Source organism: Bombina bombina, chromosome 10 (assembly GCF_027579735.1).
Source record: "Bombina bombina isolate aBomBom1 chromosome 10, aBomBom1.pri, whole genome shotgun sequence".
In the NCBI taxonomy this organism is placed as follows: Eukaryota; Metazoa; Chordata; class Amphibia; order Anura; family Bombinatoridae; genus Bombina; species Bombina bombina.
This window is the reverse complement of record NC_069508.1, coordinates 57,458,526-57,483,213: the sequence shown is the minus strand read 5'-3', so window position 1 is coordinate 57,483,213 and position 24,688 is coordinate 57,458,526. Positions and strand designations below refer to the sequence as shown.

The 24,688-nt window shown below is 39.8% G+C and overlaps 1 protein-coding gene across 2 annotated transcripts in view; it reads right to left on the bottom strand.

Moving 5' to 3' along the window:
• Nucleotides 1-24,688, bottom strand: part of HSD17B7 (hydroxysteroid 17-beta dehydrogenase 7) — a 69,924-nt gene that overhangs the window by 8,638 nt on the left and 36,598 nt on the right. Inside the window, exons 6-8 of one of the 2 annotated variants that reach the window (XM_053694079.1) lie at nucleotides 14,334-14,438; nucleotides 12,664-12,720; nucleotides 12,164-12,262 (exon numbers count right to left, since the gene is read on the bottom strand). In XM_053694079.1, the coding sequence (XP_053550054.1) occupies nucleotides 12,164-12,262; nucleotides 12,664-12,720; nucleotides 14,334-14,438 (261 nt within the window). The remainder of the gene's footprint in view (nucleotides 1-12,163; nucleotides 12,263-12,663; nucleotides 12,721-14,333; nucleotides 14,439-24,688) is intronic. The other variant, XM_053694080.1, reaches the window with a different exon arrangement.

Here is a 24,688-nt window from a genome sequence, read left to right as displayed (position 1 = left end):
AGGTTATGCTTGCTTATTGGTTTGCTAAATGTAGACACAAATAAGCAAGCACTATCCAGGGTGCTAAACCTAAAATGGGCCAGCTCCTATACTTTACATTACTACTTTTTGCAAAAAGATAGCAAGAGAACAAAATAAATTGATAATAGGAGTAAATTAGAAAGTTGCTTAAAATTGCATGCTCTACCTGAATCATGAAAGAAAAACAGAATTTATGTTTACCTGATAAATTACTTTCTCCAACGGTGTGTCCGGTCCACGGCGTCATCCTTACTTGTGGGATATTCTCTTCCCCAACAGGAAATGGCAAAGAGCCCAGCAAAGCTGGTCACATGATCCCTCCTAGGCTCCGCCTTCCCCAGTCATTCGACCGACGTAAAGGAGGAATATTTGCATAGGAGAAATCATATGATACCGTGGTGACTGTAGTTAAAGAAAATAAATTATCAGACCTGATTAAAAAACCAGTTTTCTCCAACATAGGTGTGTCCGGTCCACGGCGTCATCCTTACTTGTGGGAACCAATACCAAAGCTTTAGGACACGGATGATGGGAGGGAGCAAATCAGGTCACCTAGATGGAAGGCACCACGGCTTGCAAAACCTTTCTCCCAAAAATAGCCTCAGAAGAAGCAAAAGTATCAAATTTGTAAAATTTAGTAAAAGTGTGCAGTGAAGACCAAGTCGCTGCCTTACATATCTGATCAACAGAAGCCTCGTTCTTGAAGGCCAATGTGGAAGCCACGGCCCTAGTGGAATGAGCTGTGATTCTTTCAGGAGGCTGCCGTCCTGCAGTCTCATAAGCCAATCTAATGATGCTTTTAAGCCAAAAAGAGAGAGAGGTAGAAGTTGCTTTTTGACCTCTCCTTTTACCAGAATAAACAACAAACAAGGAAGATGTTTGTCTGAAATCCTTTGTAGCATCTAAATAGAATTTTAGAGCACGAACTACATCCAAATTGTGCAACAAACGTTCCTTCTTTGAAACTGGATTCGGACACAAAAAAGGCACGACTATCTCCTGGTTAATGTTTTTGTTAGAAACAACTTTCGGAAGAAAACCAGGTTTAGTACGCAAAACCACCTTATCTGCATGGAACACCAGATAAGGAGGAGAACACTGCAGAGCAGATAACTCTGAAACTCTTCTAGCAGAAGAAATTGCAACCAAAAACAAAACTTTCCAAGATAACAACTTGATATCAACGGAATGTAGGGGTTCAAACGGAACCCCCTGAAGAACTGAAAGAACTAAATTGAGACTCCAAGGAGGAGTCAAAGGTTTGTAAACAGGCTTGATTCTAACCAGAGCCTAAACAAAAGCTTGAACATCTGGCACAGCCGCCAGCCTTTTGTGAAGTAAAACAGATAAAGCAGAAATCTGTCCCTTCAAAGAACTTGCAGATAATCCTTTCTCCAAACCTTCTTGAAGAAAGGATAGAATCTTAGGAATTTTTATCTTGTTCCATGGGAATCCTTTAGATTCACACCAACAGATATATTTTTTCCATATTTTATGGTAGATTTTTCTAGTTACAGGCTTTCTGGCCTGAACAAGAGTATCAATGACAGAATCTGAGAACCCTCGCTTTGATAAAATCAAGCGTTCAATCTCCAAGCAGTCAGTTGGAGTGAGGCCAGATTCGGATGTTCGAACGGACCTTGAACAAGAAGGTCCCGTCTCAAAGGTAGCTTCCATGGTGGAGCCGATGACATATTCACCAGGTCTGCATACCAAGTCCTGCGTGGCCACGCAGGAGCTATCAAGATCACCGATGCCCTCTCCTGATTGATCCTGGCTACCAGCCTGGGGATGAGAGGAAACGGAGGGAATACATAAGCTAGGTTGAAGGTCCAAGGTGCTACTAGTGCATCTACTAGAGTCGCCTTGGGATCCCTGGATCTGGACCCGTAGCAAGGAACCTTGAAGTTCTGACGAGAGGCCATCAGATCCATGTCTGGAATGCCCCACAATTGAGTTATTTGGGCAAAGATTTCCGGATGGAGTTCCCACTCCCCCGGATGAAATGTCTGACGACTCAGAAAATCCGCTTCCCAATTTTCCACTCCTGGGATGTGGATTGCAGACAAGTGGCAGGAGTGAGTCTCCGCCCATTGAATGATTTTGGTCACTTCTTCCATCGCCAGGGAACTCCTTGTTCCCCCCTGATGGTTGATATACGCAACAGTCGTCATGTTGTCTGATTGAAACCGTATGAATTTGGCCTTTGCTAGCTGAGGCCAAGCCTTGAGAGCATTGAATATCGCTCTCAGTTCCAGAATATTTATCGGGAGAAGAGATTCTTCCCGAGACCAAAGACCCTGAGCTTTCAGGGGTTCCCAGACCGCGCCCCAGCCCACCAGACTGGCGTCGGTCGTGACAATGACCCACTCTGGTCTGCGGAAGCTCATCCCCTGTGACAGGTTGTCCAGGGTCAGCCACCAACGGAGTGAATCTCTGGTCCTCTGATCTACTTGTATCGTCGGAGACAAGTCTGTATAATCCCCATTCCACTGACTGAGCATGCACAGTTGTAATGGTCTCAGATGAATTCGCGCAAAAGGAACTATGTCCATTGCCGCGACCATTAAACCTATTACTTCCATGCACTGCGCTATGGAAGGAAGAAGAACAGAATGAAGTACTTGACAAGAGCTTAGAAGTCTTGATTTTCTGGCCTCTGTCAGAAAAATCCTCATTTCTAAGGAGTCTATTATTGTTCCCAAGAAGGGAACTCTTGTTGACGGAGATAGAGAACTTTTTTCTACGTTCACTTTCCACCCGTGAGATCTGAGAAAGGCCAGGACAATGTCCGTATGAGCCTTTGCTTGTGGTAGGGACGACGCTTGAATCAGTATGTCGTCCAAGTAAGGTACTACTGCAATGCCCCTTGGTCTTAGCACCGCTAGAAGGGACCCTAGTACCTTTGTGAAAATTCTTGGAGCAGTGGCTAATCCGAATGGAAGTGCCACAAACTGGTAATGCTTGTCCAGAAAGGCGAACCTTAGGAACCGATGATGTTCCTTGTGGATAGGAATATGTAGATACGCATCCTTTAAATCCACCGTGGTCATGAATTGACCTTCCTGGATGGTAGGAAGAATTGACCGAATGGTTTCCATTTTGAACGATGGAACCTTGAGAAATTTGTTTAGGATCTTGAGATCTAAGATTGGTCTGAATGTTCCCTCTTTTTTGGGAACTATGAACAGATTGGAGTAGAATCCCATCCCTTGTTCTCCTAATGGAACAGGATGAATCACTCCCATTTTTAACAGGTCTTCTACACAATGTAAGAATGCCTGTCTTTTTATGTGGTCTGAAGACAATTGAGACCTGTGGAACCTCCCCCTTGGGGGTAGCTCCTTGAATTCCAGAAGATAACCTTGGGAGACTATTTCTAGCGCCCAAGGATCCAGAACATCTCTTGCCCAAGCCTGAGCGAAGAGAGAAAGTCTGCCCCCCACCAGATCCGGTCCCGGATCGGGGGCCAACATCTCATGCTGTCTTGGTAGCAGTGGCAGGTTTCTTGGCCTGCTTACCTTTGTTCCAGCCTTGCATTGGCCTCCAGGCTGGCTTGGTTTGAGAAGTATTACCCTCTTGCTTAGAGGATGTAGAACTTGGGGCTGGTCCGTTTCTGCGAAAGGGACGAAAATTTGGTTTATTTTTAGCCTTAAAAGACCTATCCTGAGGAAGGGCGTGGCCCTTACCCCCAGTGATATCTGAAATAATCTCTTTCAAGTCAGGGCCAAACAACGTTTTCCCCTTGAAAGGTATGTTAAGCAATTTGTTCTTGGAAGACGCATCCGCTGACCAAGATTTTAGCCAAAGCGCTCTGCGCGCCACAATAGCAAACCCCGAATTTTTCGCCGCTAATCTAGCCAATTGCAAAGTGGCGTCTAAAGTAAAAGAGTTAGCCAATTTAAGAGCATGAATTCTGTCCAAAATCTCCTCATAAGAAGAATCTTTATTGAGCGACTTTTCTAGTTCATCGAACCAGAAACACGCTGCTGTAGTGACAGGAACAATGCATGAAATTGGTTGTAGAAGGTAACCTTGCTGAACAAACATCTTTTTAAGCAAACCCTCTAATTTTTTATCCATAGGATCTTTGAAAGCACAACTATCTTCTATAGGGATAGTAGTGCGTTTGTTTAGAGTAGAAACCGCCCCCTCGACCTTGGGGACTGTCTGCCATAAGTCCTTTCTGGGGTCGACCATAGGAAACAATTTCTTAAATATAGGGGGAGGGACAAAAGGTATGCCGGGCCTTTCCCATTCTTTGTTTACAATGTCCGCCACCCGCTTGGGTATAGGAAAAGCTTCGGGCGGCCCCGGGACCTCTAGGAACTTGTCCATCTTACATAATTTCTCTGGAATGACCAAATTGTCACAATCATCCAGAGTAGATAACACCTCCTTAAGCAGAGCGCGGTGATGTTCCAATTTAAATTTGAATGTAATCACATCAGGTTCAGCTTGTTGAGAAATTTTCCCTGAATCTGAAATTTCTCCCTCAGACAAAACCTCCCTGGCCCCCTCAGACTGGTGCAGGGGCATGTCAGAACCATTATCATCAGCGTCCTCATGCTCTTCAGTATTTTCTAAAACAGAGCAGTCGCGCTTTCGCTGATAAGTGGGCATTTTGGCTAAAATGTTTTTGATAGAATTATCCATTACAGCCGTTAATTGTTGCATAGTAAGAAGTATTGGCACACTAGATGTATTAGGGGCCTCCTGTGTGGGCAAGACTGGCGTAGACAAAGGAGGGGATGATGCAGTACCATGCTTACTCCCCTCACTTGAGGAATCATCTTGGGCATCATTTTCTCTAAATTTTTTGTCACATACATCACATCTATTTAAATGAGAAGGAACCTTGGCTTCCTCACATACAGAACATAGTCTATCTGATAGTTCAGACATGTTAAACAGGCATAAACTTGATAACAAAGTACAAAAAACGTTTTAAAATAAAACCGTTACTGTCACTTTAAATTTTAAACTGAACACACTTTATTACTGAATATGTGAAAAAGTATGAAGGAATTGTTCAAAATTCACCAAAATTTCACCACAGTGTCTTAAAGCCTTAAAAGTATTGCACACCAATTTTGAAAGCTTTAACTCTTAAAATAACGGAACCGGAGCCGTTTTTATATTTAACCCCTATACAGTCCCTGGTATCTGCTTTGCTGAGACCCAACCAAGCCCAGAGGGGAATACGATACCAAATGACGCCTTCAGTAAGCTTTTTCTATGTATCTGAGCTCCTCACACATGCATCTGCATGCCTTGCTTCCCAAAAACAACTGCGCATTAGTGGCGCGAAAATGAGGCTCTGCCTATGATTAGAGAAGGCCCCCAGAGAAAAAGGTGTCCAATACAGTGCCTGCCGGTTATTCAGCATAATTCCCAAGAATAAAATAACTCCTCAAAGCTATAAACTATTAAAAATGCTTATAAATCAATCGTTTTAGCCCAGAAAAATGTCTACCAGTCTTTAAAGCCCTTGTGAAGCCCTTTATTCTTATTTAATAAAAATGGCTTACCGGATCCCATAGGGAAAATGACAGCTTCCAGCATTACCAAGTCTTGTTAGAAATGTGTCATACCTCAAGCAGCAAAAGTCTGCTCACTGTTTCCCCCAACTGAAGTTAATTCCTCTCAACAGTCCTGTGTGGAAACAGCCATCGATTTTAGTAACGGTTGCTAAAATCATTTTCCTCTTACAAACAGAGATCTTCATCTCTTTTCTGTTTCAGAGTAAATAGTACATACCAGCACTATTTTAAAATAACAAACTCTTGATTGAAGAATAAAAACTACATTTCAACACCAAAAAACTCTAAGCCATCTCCGTGGAGATGTTGCCTGTACAACGGCAAAGAGAATGACTGGAGAAGGCGGAGCCTAGGAGGGATCATGTGACCAGCTTTGTTGGGCTCTTTGCCATTTCCTGTTGGGGAAGAGAATATCCCACAAGTAAGGATGACGCCGTGGACCGGACACACCTATGTTGGAGAAAAAAGATTGGGTTTAGTGTCCCTTTAAGGACATCAATATAAATTTCACTAATGTGCCAAAAAAATAATACACCTGAGTAATGTAAAATTCACTCTTCATTAAAATAAAAAACAAAATTTATGCTTACCTGATAAATTCATTTCTCCTGTAGTGTGGTCAGTCCACGGGTCATCATTACTTCTGGGATATTATCTCCTCCCCTACAGGAAGTGCAAGAGGATTCACCCAGCAGAGCTGCTATATAGCTCCTCCCCTCTACGTCACCTCCAGTCATTCGACCAAAGGACCAACGAGAAAGGAGAAGCCCAAGGGTGTAGTGGTGACTGGAGTATAATCCAAAAAATTTTTTAGCCTGCCATAAAAAACAGGGCGGGCCGTGGACTGACCACACTACAGGAGAAATGAATTTATCAGGTAAGCATAAATTTTGTTTTCTCCTGTTAAGTGTGGTCAGTCCACGGGTCATCATTACTTCTGGGATACCAATACCAAAGCAAAAAGTACACGGATGACGGGAGGGACAGGCAGGCTCTTTATACGGAGGGAACCACTGCCTGAAGAACCTTTCTCCCAAAAACAGCCTCCGAAGAAGCAAAAAAGTGTCAAATTTGGAAAATTTGGAAAAAGTATGAAGAGAAGACCAAGTTGCAGCCTTGCAAATCTGTTCAACAGAAGCCTCATTCTTAAAGGCCCAAGTGGAAGCCACAGCTCTAGTAGAATGAGCTGTAATTCTTTCAGGAGGCTGCTGTCCAGCAGTCTCATAGGCTAATCGTATTATGCTACGAAGCCAAAAAGAGAGAGAGGTAGCCGAAGCTTTTTGACCTCTCCTCTGGCCAGAATAAATGACAAACAGGGAAGACGTTTGACGAAACTCCTTAGTTGCCTGTAGATAAAATTTCAGGGCACGGACTACATCTAGATTGTGTAGCAGACGTTCCTTCTTCGAGGAAGGATTAGGACACAAAGATGGAACAACAATCTCTTGATTGATATTCCTGTTAGTGACCACCTTAGGTAGGAACCCAGGTTTAGTACGCAGAACTACCTTGTCTGAATGAAAAATCAGATAAGGAGAATCACAATGTAAGGCAGATAACTCAGAGACTCTTCGAGCCGAGGAAATAGCCATTAAAAACAGAACTTTCCAAGATAACAACTTGATATCAATGGAATGAAGGGGTTCAAACGGAACACCCTGTAAAACATTAAGAACTAAGTTCAAACTCCATGGCGGAGCAACAGTTTTAAACACAGGCTTGATCCTAGCTAAAGCCTGACAAAAAGCTTGAACGTCCGGAACTTCTGACAGACGTTTGTGTAAAAGAATGGACAGAGCTGAAATCTGTCCCTTTAAAGAACTAGCGGATAACCCCTTTTCTAAACCTTCTTGTAGAAAAGACAATATCCTTGGAATCCTAACCTTACTCCATGAGTAACTCTTGGATTCGCACCAATATAAGTATTTACGCCATATTTTATGGTAAATCCTTCTGGTAACAGGCTTCCTAGCCTGTATTAAGGTATCAATAACTGGCTCAGAAAACCCACGTTTTGATAAAATCAAGCGTTCAATTTCCAAGCAGTCAGCTTCAGAGAAGTTAGATTTTGATGTTTGAATGGACCCTGGATCAGAAGGTCCTGTTTCAGAGGTAGAGACCAAGGCGGACAGGATGACATGTCCACTAGATCTGCATACCAGGTCCTGCGTGGCCATGCAGGTGCTATTAGAATCACTGATGCTCTCTCCTGTTTGATTCTGGCAATCAATCGAGGAAGCATCGGGAAGGGTGGAAACACATAAGCCATCCCGAAGGTCCAAGGTGCTGTCAAAGCATCTATCAGAACCGCTCCCGGATCCCTGGATCTGGACCTGTAGCGAGGAAGCTTGGCGTTCTGACGAGACGCCATGAGATCTATCTCTGGTTTGCCCCAACGTCGAAGTATTTGGGCAAAGACCTCCGGATGAAGTTCCCACTCCCCCGGATGAAAAGTCTGACGACTTAAGAAATCCGCCTCCCAGTTCTCCACTCCCGGGATGTGGATTGCAGACAGGTGGCAAGAGTGAGACTCTGCCCAGCGAATTATCTTTGATACTTCCATCATTGCTAGGGAGCTTCTTGTCCCTCCCTGATGGTTGATGTAAGCTACAGTCGTGATGTTGTCCGACTGAAACCTGATGAACCCCGAGTTGTTAACTGGGGCCAAGCCAGAAGGGCATTGAGAACTGCTCTCAATTCCAGAATGTTTATTGGAAGGAGACTCTCCTCCTGATTCCATAGTCCCTGAGCCTTCAGAGAATTCCAGACAGCGCCCCATCCTAGTAGGCTGGCGTCTGTTGTTACAATTGTCCAGTTTGGCCTGCTGAATGGCATCCCCCTGGACAGGTGTGGCCGATAAAGCCACCATAGAAGAGAATTTCTGGTCTCTTGATTCAGATTCAGAGTGGGGGACAAATCTGAGTAATCCCCATTCCACTGACTTAGCATGCACAATTGCAGCGGTCTGAGATGTAGGCGTGCAAAAGGTACTACGTCCATTGCCGCTACCATTAAGCCGATCACCTCCATGCATTGAGCTACTGACGGATGTTGAATGGAATGAAGGACACGGCATGCATTTTGAAGCTTTGTTAATCTGTCTTCTGTCAGGTAAATCTTCATTTCTACAGAATCTATCAGAGTCCCCAAGAAGGGAACTCTTGTGAGTGGAAAAAGAGAACTCTTCTTTTCGTTCACCTTCCATCCATGCGACCTTAGAAATGCCAGTACTAACTCTGTATGAGACTTGGCAGTTTGAAAGCTTGAAGCTTGTATCAGAATGTCGTCTAGGTACGGAGCTACCGAAATTCCTCGCGGTCTTAGTACCGCCAGAAGAGTACCCAGAACCTTTGTGAAGATTCTTGGAGCCGTAGCCAGTCCGAATGGAAGAGCTACAAACTGGTAATGCCTGTCTAGAAAGGCAAACCTTAGATACCGGTAATGATTTCTGTGAATCGGTATGTGAAGGTAAGCATCCTTTAAATCCACTGTGGTCATGTACTGACCCTCTTGGATCATGGGCAAAATTGTTCGAATCGTTTCCATCTTGAACGATGGAACTCTTAGGAATTTGTTTAGGATCTTTAAATCCAAGATTGGCCTGAAAGTTCCCTCTTTTTTGGGAACTACAAACAGATTTGAGTAAAACCCTTGTCCTTGTTCCGACCGTGGAACTGGATGGATCACTCCCATTAATAAAAGATCTTGTACGCAGCGTAGGAACGCTTCTTTCTTTATTTGGTTTGTTGATAACCTTGACAGATGAAATCTCCCTCTTGGGGGAGAGGATTTGAAGTCCAGAAGGTATCCCTGAGATATGATCTCTAACGCCCAGGGATCCTGAACATCTCTTGCCCAAGCCTGGGCGAAGAGAGAAAGTCTGCCCCCTACTAGATCCGGTCCCGGATCGGGGGCCCTCGATTCATGCTGTCTTAGGGGCAGCAGCAGGTTTCCTGGCCTGCTTGCCCTTGTTCCAGGACTGGTTAGGTTTCCAGCCTTGTCTGTAGCGAGCAACAGCTCCTTCCTGTTTTGGTGCAGAGGAGGTTGATGCTGTTCCTGCTTTGAAATTACGAAAGGAACGAAAATTAGACTGTCTAGCCCTAGGTTTGGCTTTGTCCTGAGGCAGGGCATGGCCTTTACCTCCTGTAATGTCAGCGATAATCTCCTTCAACCCGGGCCCTAATAAGGTTTGCCCTTTGAAAGGTATATTAAGCAATTTAGATTTAGAAGTAACATCAGCTGACCAGGATTTTAGCCACAGTGCTCTGCGTGCCTGAATGGCAAATCCGGAATTCTTAGCCGTAAGTTTAGTTAAATGTACTACGGCATCTGAAATAAATGAGTTAGCTAACTTAAGGGCTTTAAGTTTGTCTGTAATCTCATCTAGTGTAGATGATTGAAGTGTCTCTTCCAGAGACTCAAACCAAAATGCTGCTGCAGCCGTGACAGGCGCAATACATGCAAGAGGTTGCAATATAAAACCTTGTTGAACAAACATTTTCTTAAGGTAACCCTCTAATTTTTTATCCATTGGATCTGAAAAGGCACAGCTATCCTCCACCGGGATAGTGGTACGCTTAGCTAAAGTAGAAACTGCTCCCTCCACCTTAGGGACCGTTTGCCATAAGTCCCGTGTGGTGGCGTCTATTGGAAACATTTTTCTAAATATCGGAGGGGGTGAGAACGGCACACCGGGTCTATCCCACTCCTTAGTAACAATTTCAGTAAGTCTCTTAGGTATAGGAAAAACATCAGTACTCGCCGGTACCGCAAAATATTTATCCAACCTACACATTTTCTCTGGTATTGCAACTGTGTTACAATCATTCAGAGCCGCTAACACCTCCCCTAGTAATACACGGAGGTTTTCCAGCTTAAATTTAAAATTTGAAATATCTGAATCCAATCTATTTGGATCAGAACCGTCACCCACAGAATGAAGTTCTCCGTCCTCATGTTCTGCCGCCTGTGACGCAGTGTCTGACATGGCCCTAATATTATCAGCGCACTCTGTTCTCACCCCAGAGTGATCACGCTTGCCTCTAAGTTCTGGTAATTTAGCCAAAACTTCAGTCATAACAGTAGCCATATCCTGTAATGTGATTTGAAATGGCTGCCCAGATGTACTCGGCGCTACAATATCACGCACCTCCCGAGTGGGAGATGCAGGTACTGACACGTGAGGCGAGTTAGTCGGCATAACTCTCCCCTTGTTGTCTGGTGAAATATGTTCAATTTGTACAGATTGACTTTTATTTAAAGTAGCATCAATACAGTTAGTACATAAACTTCTATTGGGCTCCACTTTGGCATTAGCACATATAGCACATGTATCTTCCTCTGAATCAGACATGTTTAACACACTAGCAATTAACTAGCAACTTGGAAATGCTTTTTCAAGTAATTTACAATAATATGATAACGAACTGTGCCTATAAGAAGCACAGAAAAAATTATGACAGTTGAAAATAATTAAGTTATAGCATCAATCTTTGTCAGAAATATACAATTTTAGCAAAGGATTGTTCCCATTAGCAAAGGATAACTAACCCAGGCAGCAGAAAAAATACACAAATAAACGTTTTTTATCACAGTCAACTACAATCTTCACAGCTCTGCTGTGATGATTACCTCCCTCAAAAAAAGGCTTTGGAGATCCCTGAGTTCTGTAGAGATGAACCGGATCATGCAGGAAGAAAATGAACCTCTGACTGAGTTTTTTGATGCGTAGTAAAAGCGCCAAAAATGGCCCCTCCCCCTCACACATAACAGTGAGAGAGATCAGTGAACTGCTTTAATTTAAACAAAAACTATTGCCAAGTGGAAAAAATAGTGCCCAAAACATTTTTTCACCCAGTACCTCAGAGAAATAAACGTTTTTACATGCCAGCAAAAAAACGTTTAACCTCAATAAATTAATTGTTATTTAAAACCTATTGCAAGTCCCTGCAAATTAGGTTAAGTCTATGCATACAGTATAAATCCAGTGAAGTACCATTCCCCAGAATACTGAAGTGTAAAATATACATACATGACAGCCTGATACCAGCTACATCTACTGCATTTAAGGCTGAGTTTACATTATAACGGTATGGCAGAATTTTCTCATCAATTCCATGTCAGAAAATAACAAACTGCTACATACCTCTTTGCAGATTAATCTGCCCGCTGTCCCCTGATCTGAAGTTTACCTCTCCTCAGATGGCCGAGAAACAGCAATATGATCTTAACTACTCTGGCTAAAATCTTCAAATTCTACCAGAGAATAAATAACACACTCCGGTGCTATTATAAAATAACAAACTTTTGATTGAAGGTAATAAACTAATGAAATCACCACAGTCCTCTCACACATCCTATCTATTCGTTGGGTGCAAGAGAATGACTGGAGGTGACGTAGAGGGGAGGAGCTATATAGCAGCTCTGCTGGGTGAATCCTCTTGCACTTCCTGTAGGGGAGGAGATAATATCCCAGAAGTAATGATGACCCGTGGACTGACCACACTTAACAGGAGAAAAAAGCTTAGCAACAGTCATAACGTAGCATCAGCTGCATCAGCTGTCAGATCACATTTTTTAGCAAAACAGCAACTACTTACATTTGTATGTTCCACATAGTTATTGCCCAGCCCGGATGTACAGCTTTGATATTTTGCTAGAGGATTTAGAGCTTCTGGTCTTTGCTTGAAAAGCCACAGCTAAAACAAATAAAATGTTAGAAGCAATGAAGACTTTATTTACTGTAATCTTTCCCTAATTGGCTTTAACCGACAACAACGGCAAAAACAATGCATTTCATACTAACATTATGATCACAGCTAGTCTTGTTGTCTGCAGACTAAAGCCCAGATTGGCTCTTCCAAATAAGGCACATTGTGGGTGGAGTTTGCCAAATGAAAAACAATTGCCGTAAAAAACAATGCTAATTTGTTTTAAAAACATTTAGACTTGGCTGATATGTTATTCTACAGCAACACAACAGACATGTATCATAATTACAAGGAGTTTACTGTCCCTTTAAGTGATGCAATCATAAACGTGGTTCTCAATAGGGTTCTTGGCTACAGGTTTTGAGAATGAAATGTTGTGTTTAACCTACCAGTGCTTCTGCGCCATTGTAGGAGGAGATGGTAAAAGAGTTTGTAAACACACGAATCTATGTAAGAAAAAATGGTTTCAGTATATATTTTTAGAGATTCGCTTAAAAATGGCATGGCTCTATATATATATATATATATATATATATATATATATATATATATATATATATATATATATATATATATATATACACACACACACACATATACATACACACACACACAATATATATACACAGTATATATATATATATATATATATATATATATATATATATATATATATATATATATATACACACATATACAGGGATATGAAACTCAATTTTTATTTTCATGATTCAGATAGAGAATACAATTTTAAACAACTTTCCAATTTACTTCTATTTAAATTTGCTTCATTCTCCAGATACCCTATGTTAAAGAAATAACAATGCACATGGGTGAGCCAATCACACGAGGCATCTATATGCAGCCACCAATCAGCAGCTACTGAGCCTACATAGATATGCTTTTCAACAAAGAATATCAAGAGAATGAAGCAAATGAGATAATAGAAGTAGAAACTGGAAAGTTGTTTAAAATTGCATTTTCTACCTAAATCCTGAAAGAAAAAAAAAATGGGTTTCATGTCCCTTTAATGTTCCAGTGCCAGTTCCTCGGCCCATTAAATTTACTTTTTATTATTTTGTTTTTGGGTACACTCGCAGAAAACTAGAGCACTTAACAAATTATTACCAAAGGCTTTACTGTTCTTCCCTTTAAAATAAATGGTTGAATTATGGACATCAATATAAATTTCACTACAAACAGAATTCAGGGATATGATTGCTTGTGTTAAATGGGTCACCTTTTTAATGGGATTAATTTAAGCTTAAAGTGAAGGTAAAGTTAGAACATAATTAATACACTAATTAATATTTCTATACTTAAATAAGCTAATCGCGAACTTTTTCCCCCAAATTGTTCTATATTTCTGAAATAAAACATATTTAGAATTCCCTACCGTTGTGATCTTGACTCCTCCCAACTGTTATTTCCTTATTTTCTAGTGAGTGACGTATAGACTGGTCCCACCTGCTCTATACGTGTCACCAAAGCGTGTTCACGATCCTCCAATCAACTGCGCATGCGCAAATTGGCAATTATCTCCCTACTGCGATAATCGGCTACTCTTTTTTCCAATGCGCATGGATCTGTAGCAAGCGTATTACGTACTATTGGAATTCCATAGTAATACTACTAGGCATGCGTGAAACGGGAGAATGCATGGCTTCCGAGCTGAAGAAATAAGTCTTAGCGCATGCGCTCACCATCAGGGAGGTGGATGACGTCGATTGACGGATGCCTAACGGCCAGATTTTAAATAGGCTCTTAAAAAAACGTGACCAACCCAGGAAAAAAAAAAAACGGATTGAATTTGCCGTCAAAGAAAAAGTGAGTACAAAAACAGCGATAACTTAGTTTATACTGATAATTAAAAAAAATTATGAATGAAACTCAGTTGTTTTGGGAAACAATTATTATTACATTTTCATAGCGAGGCGACTTTACCTTCACTTTAACTGGAGCTTTTATTGTAAGTATATTAAGATTTGTGTAGGTTGAACTCGATGGACTTCTGTCTTTTTTTATCCTCATCTACTATGTTACAACAAATACAACTTACCAGATACATAATTGGCATGATTAACGTCCAGAAGAAAGATGGCAGTATCCCATATGTAAGGTTGGTCATCACAAGCCCTGGGCACACAACGCTAGAATACATTCCCTGCAGAAATACAAGATGTATTAAAACAATTACTAGGAAAGACTTTATAGCACAACACTGAGTCACAGCAATAAACAAACTTGTCAAAAAAAAAAAAAATTGCTGGGCACTCATTCTTGATGCAGGTTTATGAAGCTCTGGATGCAGGTTTTGAGTCCGAGTGGACCAGAAACACTAGTTAAAGGGACTTGAAAAAGAAAAAAAAAATCTTTCATGATTCTGATAGAACATACAATTTTAAACTACTTTCCAATTTACTTCTATTATCTAATTTGCTTTAGACTCTTGGTATCCTTTGTTGAAAAGCACAACTAGGTAGGTTTAGGAGCTTTGAGCTAGCTGTTGATTGGTGGCGCCTTTGGGGCCCCAGCGCTTGCTGCTTACCTATGCTGGATACCTATGCTGGCTACTCTTATCATTGGCTTACAGATGTGTTCAATTAGCTCCTAGTAGTGCATTGCTGCTCCGTCAAAGGATACAAAAAGACTGAAGTAAAATTGATAATATAAGTAAATTGGAAAGTTGTTTAAAATTGTATGTTCTGGGGGAACTTCCGGGCGGCGGCCATGACAGGTCGCATAATTGCTAGCTGCTGAAGGCTTCTTCATTAATCTAACCACAATCAGATTGTATATCCACCATCGCTTGGTTATACACAGCACATGAGTTTCAGCTGAAGGAGCCCTTTAATTTGAGCTAATAATATCTCTGAACAACGCCAGCTACAGTTACCGGAGACTTTCTGAGGTTGAGGCCTCCTAACTAACCCCCTGGCGGAGCGCCGTTGGGCCTCTGTCGTTAAGGAGTACCTTGAGAGTACTGATCCTGTCCATCTTTCAGAGTAAAGCTGTAAAATCTTTCTCTAATTTACCTGCATATATCCTAAATCAAATTGGCTATGGAAACTGCAACCTTTGTCTTAGAAGAGCTGCGCCGTTTACTGGACGGTTATCTTATTTCCTTTGAGGAGACGCTTAGTAAGGAGCCGGTTTGTGTACACGGCTATACCTCAAAGAAACCCACTTTGCCGGAATCTACTCCTGTACAGCGGGAGAGTGGTGGCGCTTTGGGGCCCCAGCGCTTGCCGCTTACCTATGCTGGATACCTAAATGATCAAGAGTCCGCTTCAGTGCGGCCCACAGTAAGGAAGGAGGGAGCAGAGGCCGGGAGTCCACAGGAAGCTATGGGATCCGTCATGCCTTCAGCGCTAGTGCTGTATGTCATGCCGCCTTTGAGCTGATGCAGAAAGGTATGAAGCTCAGACCTACAGAGATTCCAGGAGGTGTCCTAATCAAGAAACGGGAAAAAGTGTGTCGCATCGGCTACTAACCTTAATGGGATTCATCATAGCGCAACATAGGCATTGCCTAATAACATTATCAGCCCGGTTGCATGCTAATATCACTTTCTACCCTGGCTGCTACAACGTGTGAAGGAGATCCTAACAGGAGACTATGTCCAGATCAAAGGATCCATATAGCTAAGAGTGGCGCAAATCCCGCGATCACCTTCCTTACCAGTTACCCGCTTCCATCTGGTCTGGCTACACTCGGGCTGGGATCCTGGCGGACCGCATCATACTCCTGGCGGACCGTATCAGACATACAGATCAGTGTCTTGTATTATGCCTTGTATTATGTACAACTCTTTGGGTCAATAGAATATAAGTGCATACCGGCTAAATAATATTGAGCCCACGCTACTCACACCTGACTGATACCTCACTTGCTTAGACGCTGCACGGCTAATATTTATTCAGCTCTAATAGAGCCCACGCTACAAACGTTTAACTGGTACCTCACTTGCCTTGTATTATTTACAACTCTTTGGGTCAATAGAATATAAATGCATACCGGCTAAATAATACAAGGTGAATGAACCGTATTATTTACAACTCTTTGGGTCAATATAATATATAGGCATACCGGCTAAATAATACATGGTGAATTAACCGTAATACAAAGCCGGATACAAACATAACAAGTGTACCTGTGAATATTACAACGCTAAGATAAATATGTGGCAAGCTTCTAATCATAACGTTATAATAAATCTATTCTCATAGTAACGACAATATATTAAAGACCAAGGGCATACATGTACCTAGCTAACCTCTGCCTATATCTTTTACATCCGGGCGACATCAGTAATCTGTACTGATCTAGCCGTAATTTAATCACATCGCTTAGCAACAGCTATACACGCTACAAGCTATGACTGTATGAAATCAAACATGAGTGAGTGATCTTAATACAAACGACTATTTGGGATGTTATTATGAATAAGATATAGGGTTTTAGAACCACCACATACCAATTTGTGGCTATTAGTTGGTTCCTGGCAGCACTGTGTCAAGTGACTATCATATCTTTGTACACGCAGGGCAATACGTGTCTTTATAATCTTGTACATTAGATGTGCATACATTTAATCTACCTATCTTGTGCACATCAAACAAGTGTGGATAACATACAATACTCAACACAAGATTATAGGATCGTTTAATCTAAGTGGATCACTGATTATGATTATGTTGTCATAGTAACAAACATTATTCTGTTTGTGTTTAGAGGTAGACCTGATACTACACTTACTACGTATAACAAACTGGCATATACCCATTAGTGTGACTCACTATATTCCAGTAGAAAACAGCTACCCCTAATTCTGTGTATACTAACATCATATGATATACACTGAATACTTAATATACCGAATATAGTGAACCAGTTGATCAAGGTACTACTAAAAGTCAGATAACTTATTGACTAATATCAACAGGAACAGGTTTCTCTATAACGAACCTTGAATACAAGGGTTATTACTAAGTACATGTAACGTTTGTGAGTTTAGCACAACCTCTCTCCTATAGTTATATCAACTTTTCCAATATTGAGGTTAATCACACGAATATCTAGGAGAAGTTTATGTACATCGAGTTACAATATTGTGTGCTATCACAACGTCAGTCTATCTAGCTCACCTTATATTTACAATCACAACCTGAATCTTTGACAACATTCAATCAGTTATGGTCTAACTACCTGTCTAAATAAACGTGGACATACTTCTTACTCTACTCTCTCACACATTTACTCATATAGAGTGTCAAGTCACACCTATCACCACTACATGTAATTTATATGTTATGTACTACGATAGATAGGTTCACTAGGCTTGCACGCAAGCAGGCATGACTGCTTAATTTAACTAAAAATCGGTTATTAAATCTCTACAAACTACAGTCGGTACTTAAGTGTGGTTTTAATGATTTTTCCTATTTTAATTATTAAACCCAATAAAAGTTATATTTTAATTTAGTGTCTATTCCTATTCCCGCATTCCAACCTTGGATTAGCAACTAAGTGATTGTTATTTGCAACTAACTTGCAACCTGACCTAGGAGTGCTGTCGGAGTGTATGCTTTTCCTTTGTAATTCTAATATTCATACTCATACACCATGCACCCACATCTAGCCGTATTGTAGTGGCATAATTGAAGATACAAATAGGTCTATTACACAAAGGTAGTGCCATTGGTAATTTTTTGTAAATTAAACGAATTTAAATACCTGATTCTCAGGCTTTCCACCAATAGAGCACACAGTAAGTGATATATCATTATCTCACATTATATATTTTTTCACTATGTCATCCAAGTGGGAACAGGATAGATTATCAAGACAACGCAAAAGGGAAACTGACCTCAATGACGTATTTAAAAATCCAACAACAAATGTACTCAATATACAGGACAAGATGAACTCAGCCCTTAAGGATATACATAAATTGATGTTCAAACAAGATAAACTATGGTGGAATCGCCACTTTTTTGAAAAATATATTGAACTACAATTAATTCCAAGGGGGCTGCGAATACAGCTATTCCCGGCATTTGAATTTCGAAATCCACAACATAACATTGAGTGGGAAGATGCATTATCTGAATGCTCAACCAAATTAATGAAAATTTTAATTAAGCATGATAAGGAAGAATATGACCTTTTGGAAACAAAAGTTCAGGACCTTAATACACAGCTACAAGAATTTGAATCACTCACAGATTTTGAACAAACATATAAACAATATCAGAAGGAGTTAGATAAATACGAGAATGAAATCAAACAGACAAAGCAAGGGAAACTAAACAGGGACAAAACTGACTATGAGAATAAGAAAGTTTACAAATGGAAAACTAAAACTAACTTTAATAGAGTAAAATCATCACAAGTTAATCTAGTGCAATGTGATGTCTCCGATACAGAAGGGGAAGAATCTGAAACCCAAGAGTCAGATACAGAACCACAAACACCCAACCCTGAAGTCAAGTCCAGAATTACAAGAGGAAAGAGAAATGATTTTTTAGGAGCAGGTGCCTCTTCACACACAGACACACCAGAAGAGGCAGGGGGCAGACCAAAAAGGCAAAACAGAAGCCAAACTACGAACAAAACAAACAAAAAGAACTGGAAACCCTATCAAAGAGCTCCAAGCCCTTTCTCTCAAATGAGACTGACTCACTGAGAATAATAAACTTATCTCAGAAATTATTATCGGAAGCACACATATCCATACTTTCTAAAGGAATGTCATTCTGTCCCACCCCAAACCTGGACAAATTTAAAACCATTAAAGATGTTCATCTATTTGTCCGGAAAATAGCACTAAAAAGATTCTACTGTGGAAAGTCAAAATCACCTGAACCAGCTCTTGAACATACCTGGTCTGATGAGGAGATGAATACATTGGAAACCCTGGAATCCTTATTATGTGAACACAGTCCACAAGTGGATTCAAGTCCAGAATTAACTAAAGAAATCAAATGGAGAGACAAGATAACCAATAAATCTACTTTCATGCCCAAACTAAATCAATGCGCTCAACTACAAACATTTACAGATGTGGTTTGTGAAGAGATAAACAAATTACCTGACAAACCAACAACATATAATATGACCAAAAATGAATTAAAAGCATTGAATGAGATAAAACATTGGGATGATGTCATCATTCGAAACTCCGACAAGGGAGGGAATATTGTATTATGGCCAATTAATATGTATAAAACAGAAACTGATAAACAACTAAAAGATACATCCTGCTACAAAAAACTGGCATTTAATCCCAACCAAATGTTTCTCCAGGAATACATGAATATTCTCGACATGGCCAGATATGACAACATTATTACAAGCAAGGAATTTCAATTCCTGAAAGTCAATAATCCAAACGGTAGCGACCTTCTATCTAATTCCAAAAATACATAAAAACAAAAAACATCCTCCCGGTCGGCCAATTGTCTCTGGCATCCATAGTCTCACTGAAAAAGCGAGCAAATATTTGGACTACAGATTAAGAAACTTTCTCCCTCAACTACCGTCTTATGTACAAGATACAACGGATGTTCTGGTTCAGTTAGAAAATGTACATCTTGCTTCCACTACATTGTTAGTGACAGCGGACGTGGAATCACTTTACACATGTATAAATCATGAATTAGGCATTCAAGCTGTGAAGTGGTTTCTGTCAATGAGTTCTGAGGAAGACCCTGCTCATGATGATTTTGTCTTACAACTTTTAAAATTCATTTTGACACATAACTTCTTCACATTCAATAATGGTTTTTACCTCCAAACCAGAGGTACCGCTATGGGCACTGCATGTGCTCCCACCTATGCCAATCTTTTTCTCGGCTGGTGGGAGCAAAAATATGTTTTCTCAGATGATAATACTGAAGACCTGAATAGAATCCCCCTATGGATTCGGTACATTGATGATGTGCTCTTCTTGTGGGAGGGCACGAAAAACGAACTAGACGAATTCATGGCAAAATTAAATTCCAACAACCTGAATATTAAATTAACTTACAAAGCAGATCTAGCAAAGATTAACTTCTTAGATCTCCAAATTATCAAAACCCAAACTGGTATGTTGGAAACGGACGTCCATCGTAAAAAGACAGCTACAAATAGCTTACTACATAGCACAAGTGCACATGCTCCCAACACAATCAAAGCCCTTCCAGTGGGTGAATTCTTACAAATGAGACGTAATTGCTCCACTGAAGAAAATTACAAACTAAGAGCCAAAGAAGTAAAAGAAAGACTAATTTCCAGAGGATATAGCCGTAAGTCCATCAAAAAAGCTGAATTCAGAGTTAAAAATACTCTTAGACAGGATTTGTTAAAAAAGCAAAATAAATCCCAAAAGCAAGAAATCAGATTTATCTCAACTTACAATTCCAAGAGTACACAAATAGTGGATATCTTACAAAAAAACTGGCACATCTTAACCTCTGACCCCATATTATCACACATTATGGGTGAAAGAATCCAAACAGGCTTCAGGAGAACACGTAATCTGAAGGATTTAATCAGCCCAAGTCATCTACAAGGACCCAAAACTAAAGGAGCATTCAAGAAGGGCTCATTTAAATGTGGCACATGTAGCACATGTAGTTTTATGCTGACAAAATTAGAAATTCGCGATCGTTTTCAAAAAAACACATAAAATCAGATCATACATCAACTGCCACACAGAGGGAGTTGTCTATGCCCTCCAATGTCAATGTAATAAAACCTACGTGGGCATGACAAAAAGAAAAATCAGAACACGATTACAAGAACATCTGAGGAACATAAAAAATGCAGGCAAAGACCTTCAAGAAGGCAAAAATCTGACTTCTGTGGCACGTCACTTCCTTAAAAGTCATCATTCCAAACAATCTGAACTCAAATGCTTTGGAATTGAAAAAATACAACTGGGTGTACGAGGAGGCAATCTAGAAAACATCCTGCTACAAGCAGAAAGCAAATGGATATTTTTACTTAATACGGTTCAACCATATGGACTAAATGAATATAACAACTTTGTTTCATTTCTGTAATTTACAGAATATAAAGTGGATTTTAAGCCAAGTATAACATCACATAATGCTTTAAATAAGCAATCAAGTTTTAAAAGCTATAGAGAATAATACCCAAACAACTTTCTATGAAATTAAGTAACATAACAATACTAACAAATGTTGTTGACACAAATCCTAATATCCCTATATGTAACAATCATGAGCAACATTTCGTGTATTCTATCTCTCTAACTACAATTCATATAATTAACCTATCAGTTCTAGTAAATTACAGATCACAATCTCCCCTTTTCCCTATTTCAACACTCATATATATCACATCAAGCACAATTTTATGTTATCTTTATATTTGTTTCAATTTACATCACTTTTGAAATCCTTTATTTTCTTTTATAATGCACACTATGCTTAACTTAATTAATATCTCAATTTTTGTAAATTCCACTACAAGGTGAGACAGTATTCACTATAATGTTCACTTACACAACTTTTACCTCTAAGAAACAATCTTGTAGAGACACATTATCATAGACACTATTAAGTAACACTGTCACTGTTTGCAATACAAAATGACCTTACACAGTAAACTACTCACTAATGGTCAATTAGGTTTATCCTTACAAAATTACTATCACACAAACATCACATCTCCTATATCAACCCTCACTGTCAATGTCAATATTATAATAAATATAATCGCAATTAAGTGTTTCAGAGATGTACATTAGAATGTTGCACATCCAACAATATCTGTTTCTCTCTTGATCACGTATTAGGAGGTTCCAGATTTATGAAGCAAGTAAATATATATACACATAGGACCGCAATGTGTTGATTCTGATCTTGCTTAAAAAATGATTATTTAATAGGCTGGAGATTCCAACTCAACATACGTTTTAATGGCATAAGGTATATACAATGTTATGTGCCTTTTGCAAAAAACCTAACTTCACGATATTTCAATATAGATTTTATCTTAATTGTTTATCTAACCTCAAATCTTATTTTTTATTTGTTCTAGTTGTCCATAGTAATGTAATACAAACGTTTGCTATGAATTTGACAGTCAATAAATGTGCCTTTTTGACCGTATCCAGTCATCAAACAGTTAACCACTTCAGATACTATCCTGCTAATCCCCTCCTCATTATGACACACACATCTCAATCGTCATTGATAGGTCAGAAGGTGTATGCACGCCTATTGGGGGTGTGATTCTAATCAGCCTTAAATAGCCGACTACTGAGCGGCGCGTTCACCTTTGAAAAAGCCACGCTAAGTGGCGAAACATGTTAGGGACGTTAGGGCATTGGTGAGGAGTCCTAGGAGCTCCTGTGTTTTAGATTAGCCTTAAGCTACCGAACTTTTACTGTAGTCACTATATGGAGTTATAACCTCCGTTAACAATACTTATCATGGAAAAAGTACTTTCAGTTATTTAAGTTATCCTGTACTAATTTACAAGTGTGATTGAGAGTGAGTGTATTAGACCTTATTCCAGAACGCTATTACCATCACTGATTCAATATTCTATATGAGAACTAAGTGTGTGAGGACGTGTTTGACCTAGACGCTGCACGGCTAATATCTATTCAGCTCTAACTGAATCTACGCTACTCACACCTGACTGATACCTCACTTGCTTAGACGCTGCACGGCTAATATTTATTCAGCTCTAATAGAGCCCACGCTACAAACGTTTGACCGGTACCTCACTTGCCTTGTATTATGTACAACTCTTTGGGTCAATAGAATATAAGTGCATACCGGCTAAATAATACTGAGCCCACGCTACTCACACCTGACTGATACCTCACTTGCTTAGACGTTGCACGGCTAATATTTATTCAGCTCTAATAGAGCCCACGCTACAAACGTTTAACTGGTACCTCACTTGCCTCGTATTATTTACAACTCTTTGGGTCAATAGAATATAAATGCATACCGGCTAAATAATACAAGGTGAATGAACCGTATTATTTACAACTCTTTGGGTCAATATAATACATAGGCATACCGGCTAAATAATACATGGTGAATTAACCGTAATACAAAGCCGGATACAAACATAACAAGTGTACCTCTGAATATTACAACGCTAAGATAAATACGTGGCAAGCTTCTAATCATAACGTTATAATAAATCTATTCTCATAGTAACGACAATATATTAAAGACCAAGGGCATACATGTACCTAGCTAACCTCTGCCTATATCTTTTACATCCGGGCGACATCAGTAATCTGTACTGATCTAGCCGTAATTTAATCACATCGCTTAGCAACAGCTATACACGCTACAAGCTATGACTGTATGAAATCAAACATGAGTGAGTGATCTTAATACAAACGACTATTTGGGATGTTATTATGAATAAGATATAGGGTTTTAGAACCACCACATACCAATTTGTGGCTATTAGTTGGTTCCTGGCAGCACTGTGTCAAGTGACTATCATATCTTTGTACATGCAGGGCAATACGTGTCTTTATAATCTTGTACATTAGATGTGCATACATTTAATCTACCTATCTTGTGCACATCAAACAAGTGTGGATAACATACAATACTCAACACGAGATTATAGGATCGTTTAATCTAAGTGGATCACTGATTATGATTATGTTGTCATAGTAACAAACATTCTGTTTGTGTTTAGAGGTAGACCTGATACTACACTTACTACGTATAACAAACTGGCATATACCCATTAGTGTGACTCACTATATTCCAGTAGAAAACAGCTACCCCTAATTCTGTGTATACTAACATCATATGATATACACTGAATACTTAATATACCGAATATAGTGAACCAGTTGATCAAGGTACTACTAAAAGTCAGATAACTTATTGACTAATATCAACAGGAACAGGTTTCTCTATAACGAACCTTGAATACAAGGGTTATTACTAAGTACATGTAACGTTTGTGAGTTTAGCACAACCTCTCTCCTATAGTTATATCAACTTTTCCAATATTGAGGTTAATCACACGAATATCTAGGAGAAGTTTATGTACATCGAGTTACAATATTGTGTGCTATCACAACGTCAGTCTATCTAGCTCACCTTATATTTACAATCACAACCTGAATCTTTGACAACATTCAATCAGTTATGGTCTAACTACCTGTCTAAATAAACGTGGACATACTTCTTACTCTACTCTCTCACACATTTACTCATATAGAGTGTCAAGTCACACCTATCACCACTACATGTAATTTATATGTTATGTACTACGATAGATAGGTTCACTAGGCTTGCACGCAAGCAGGCATGACTGCTTAATTTAACTAAAAATCGGTTATTAAATCTCTACAAACTACAGTCGGTACTTAAGTGTGGTTTTAATGATTTTTCCTATTTTAATTATTAA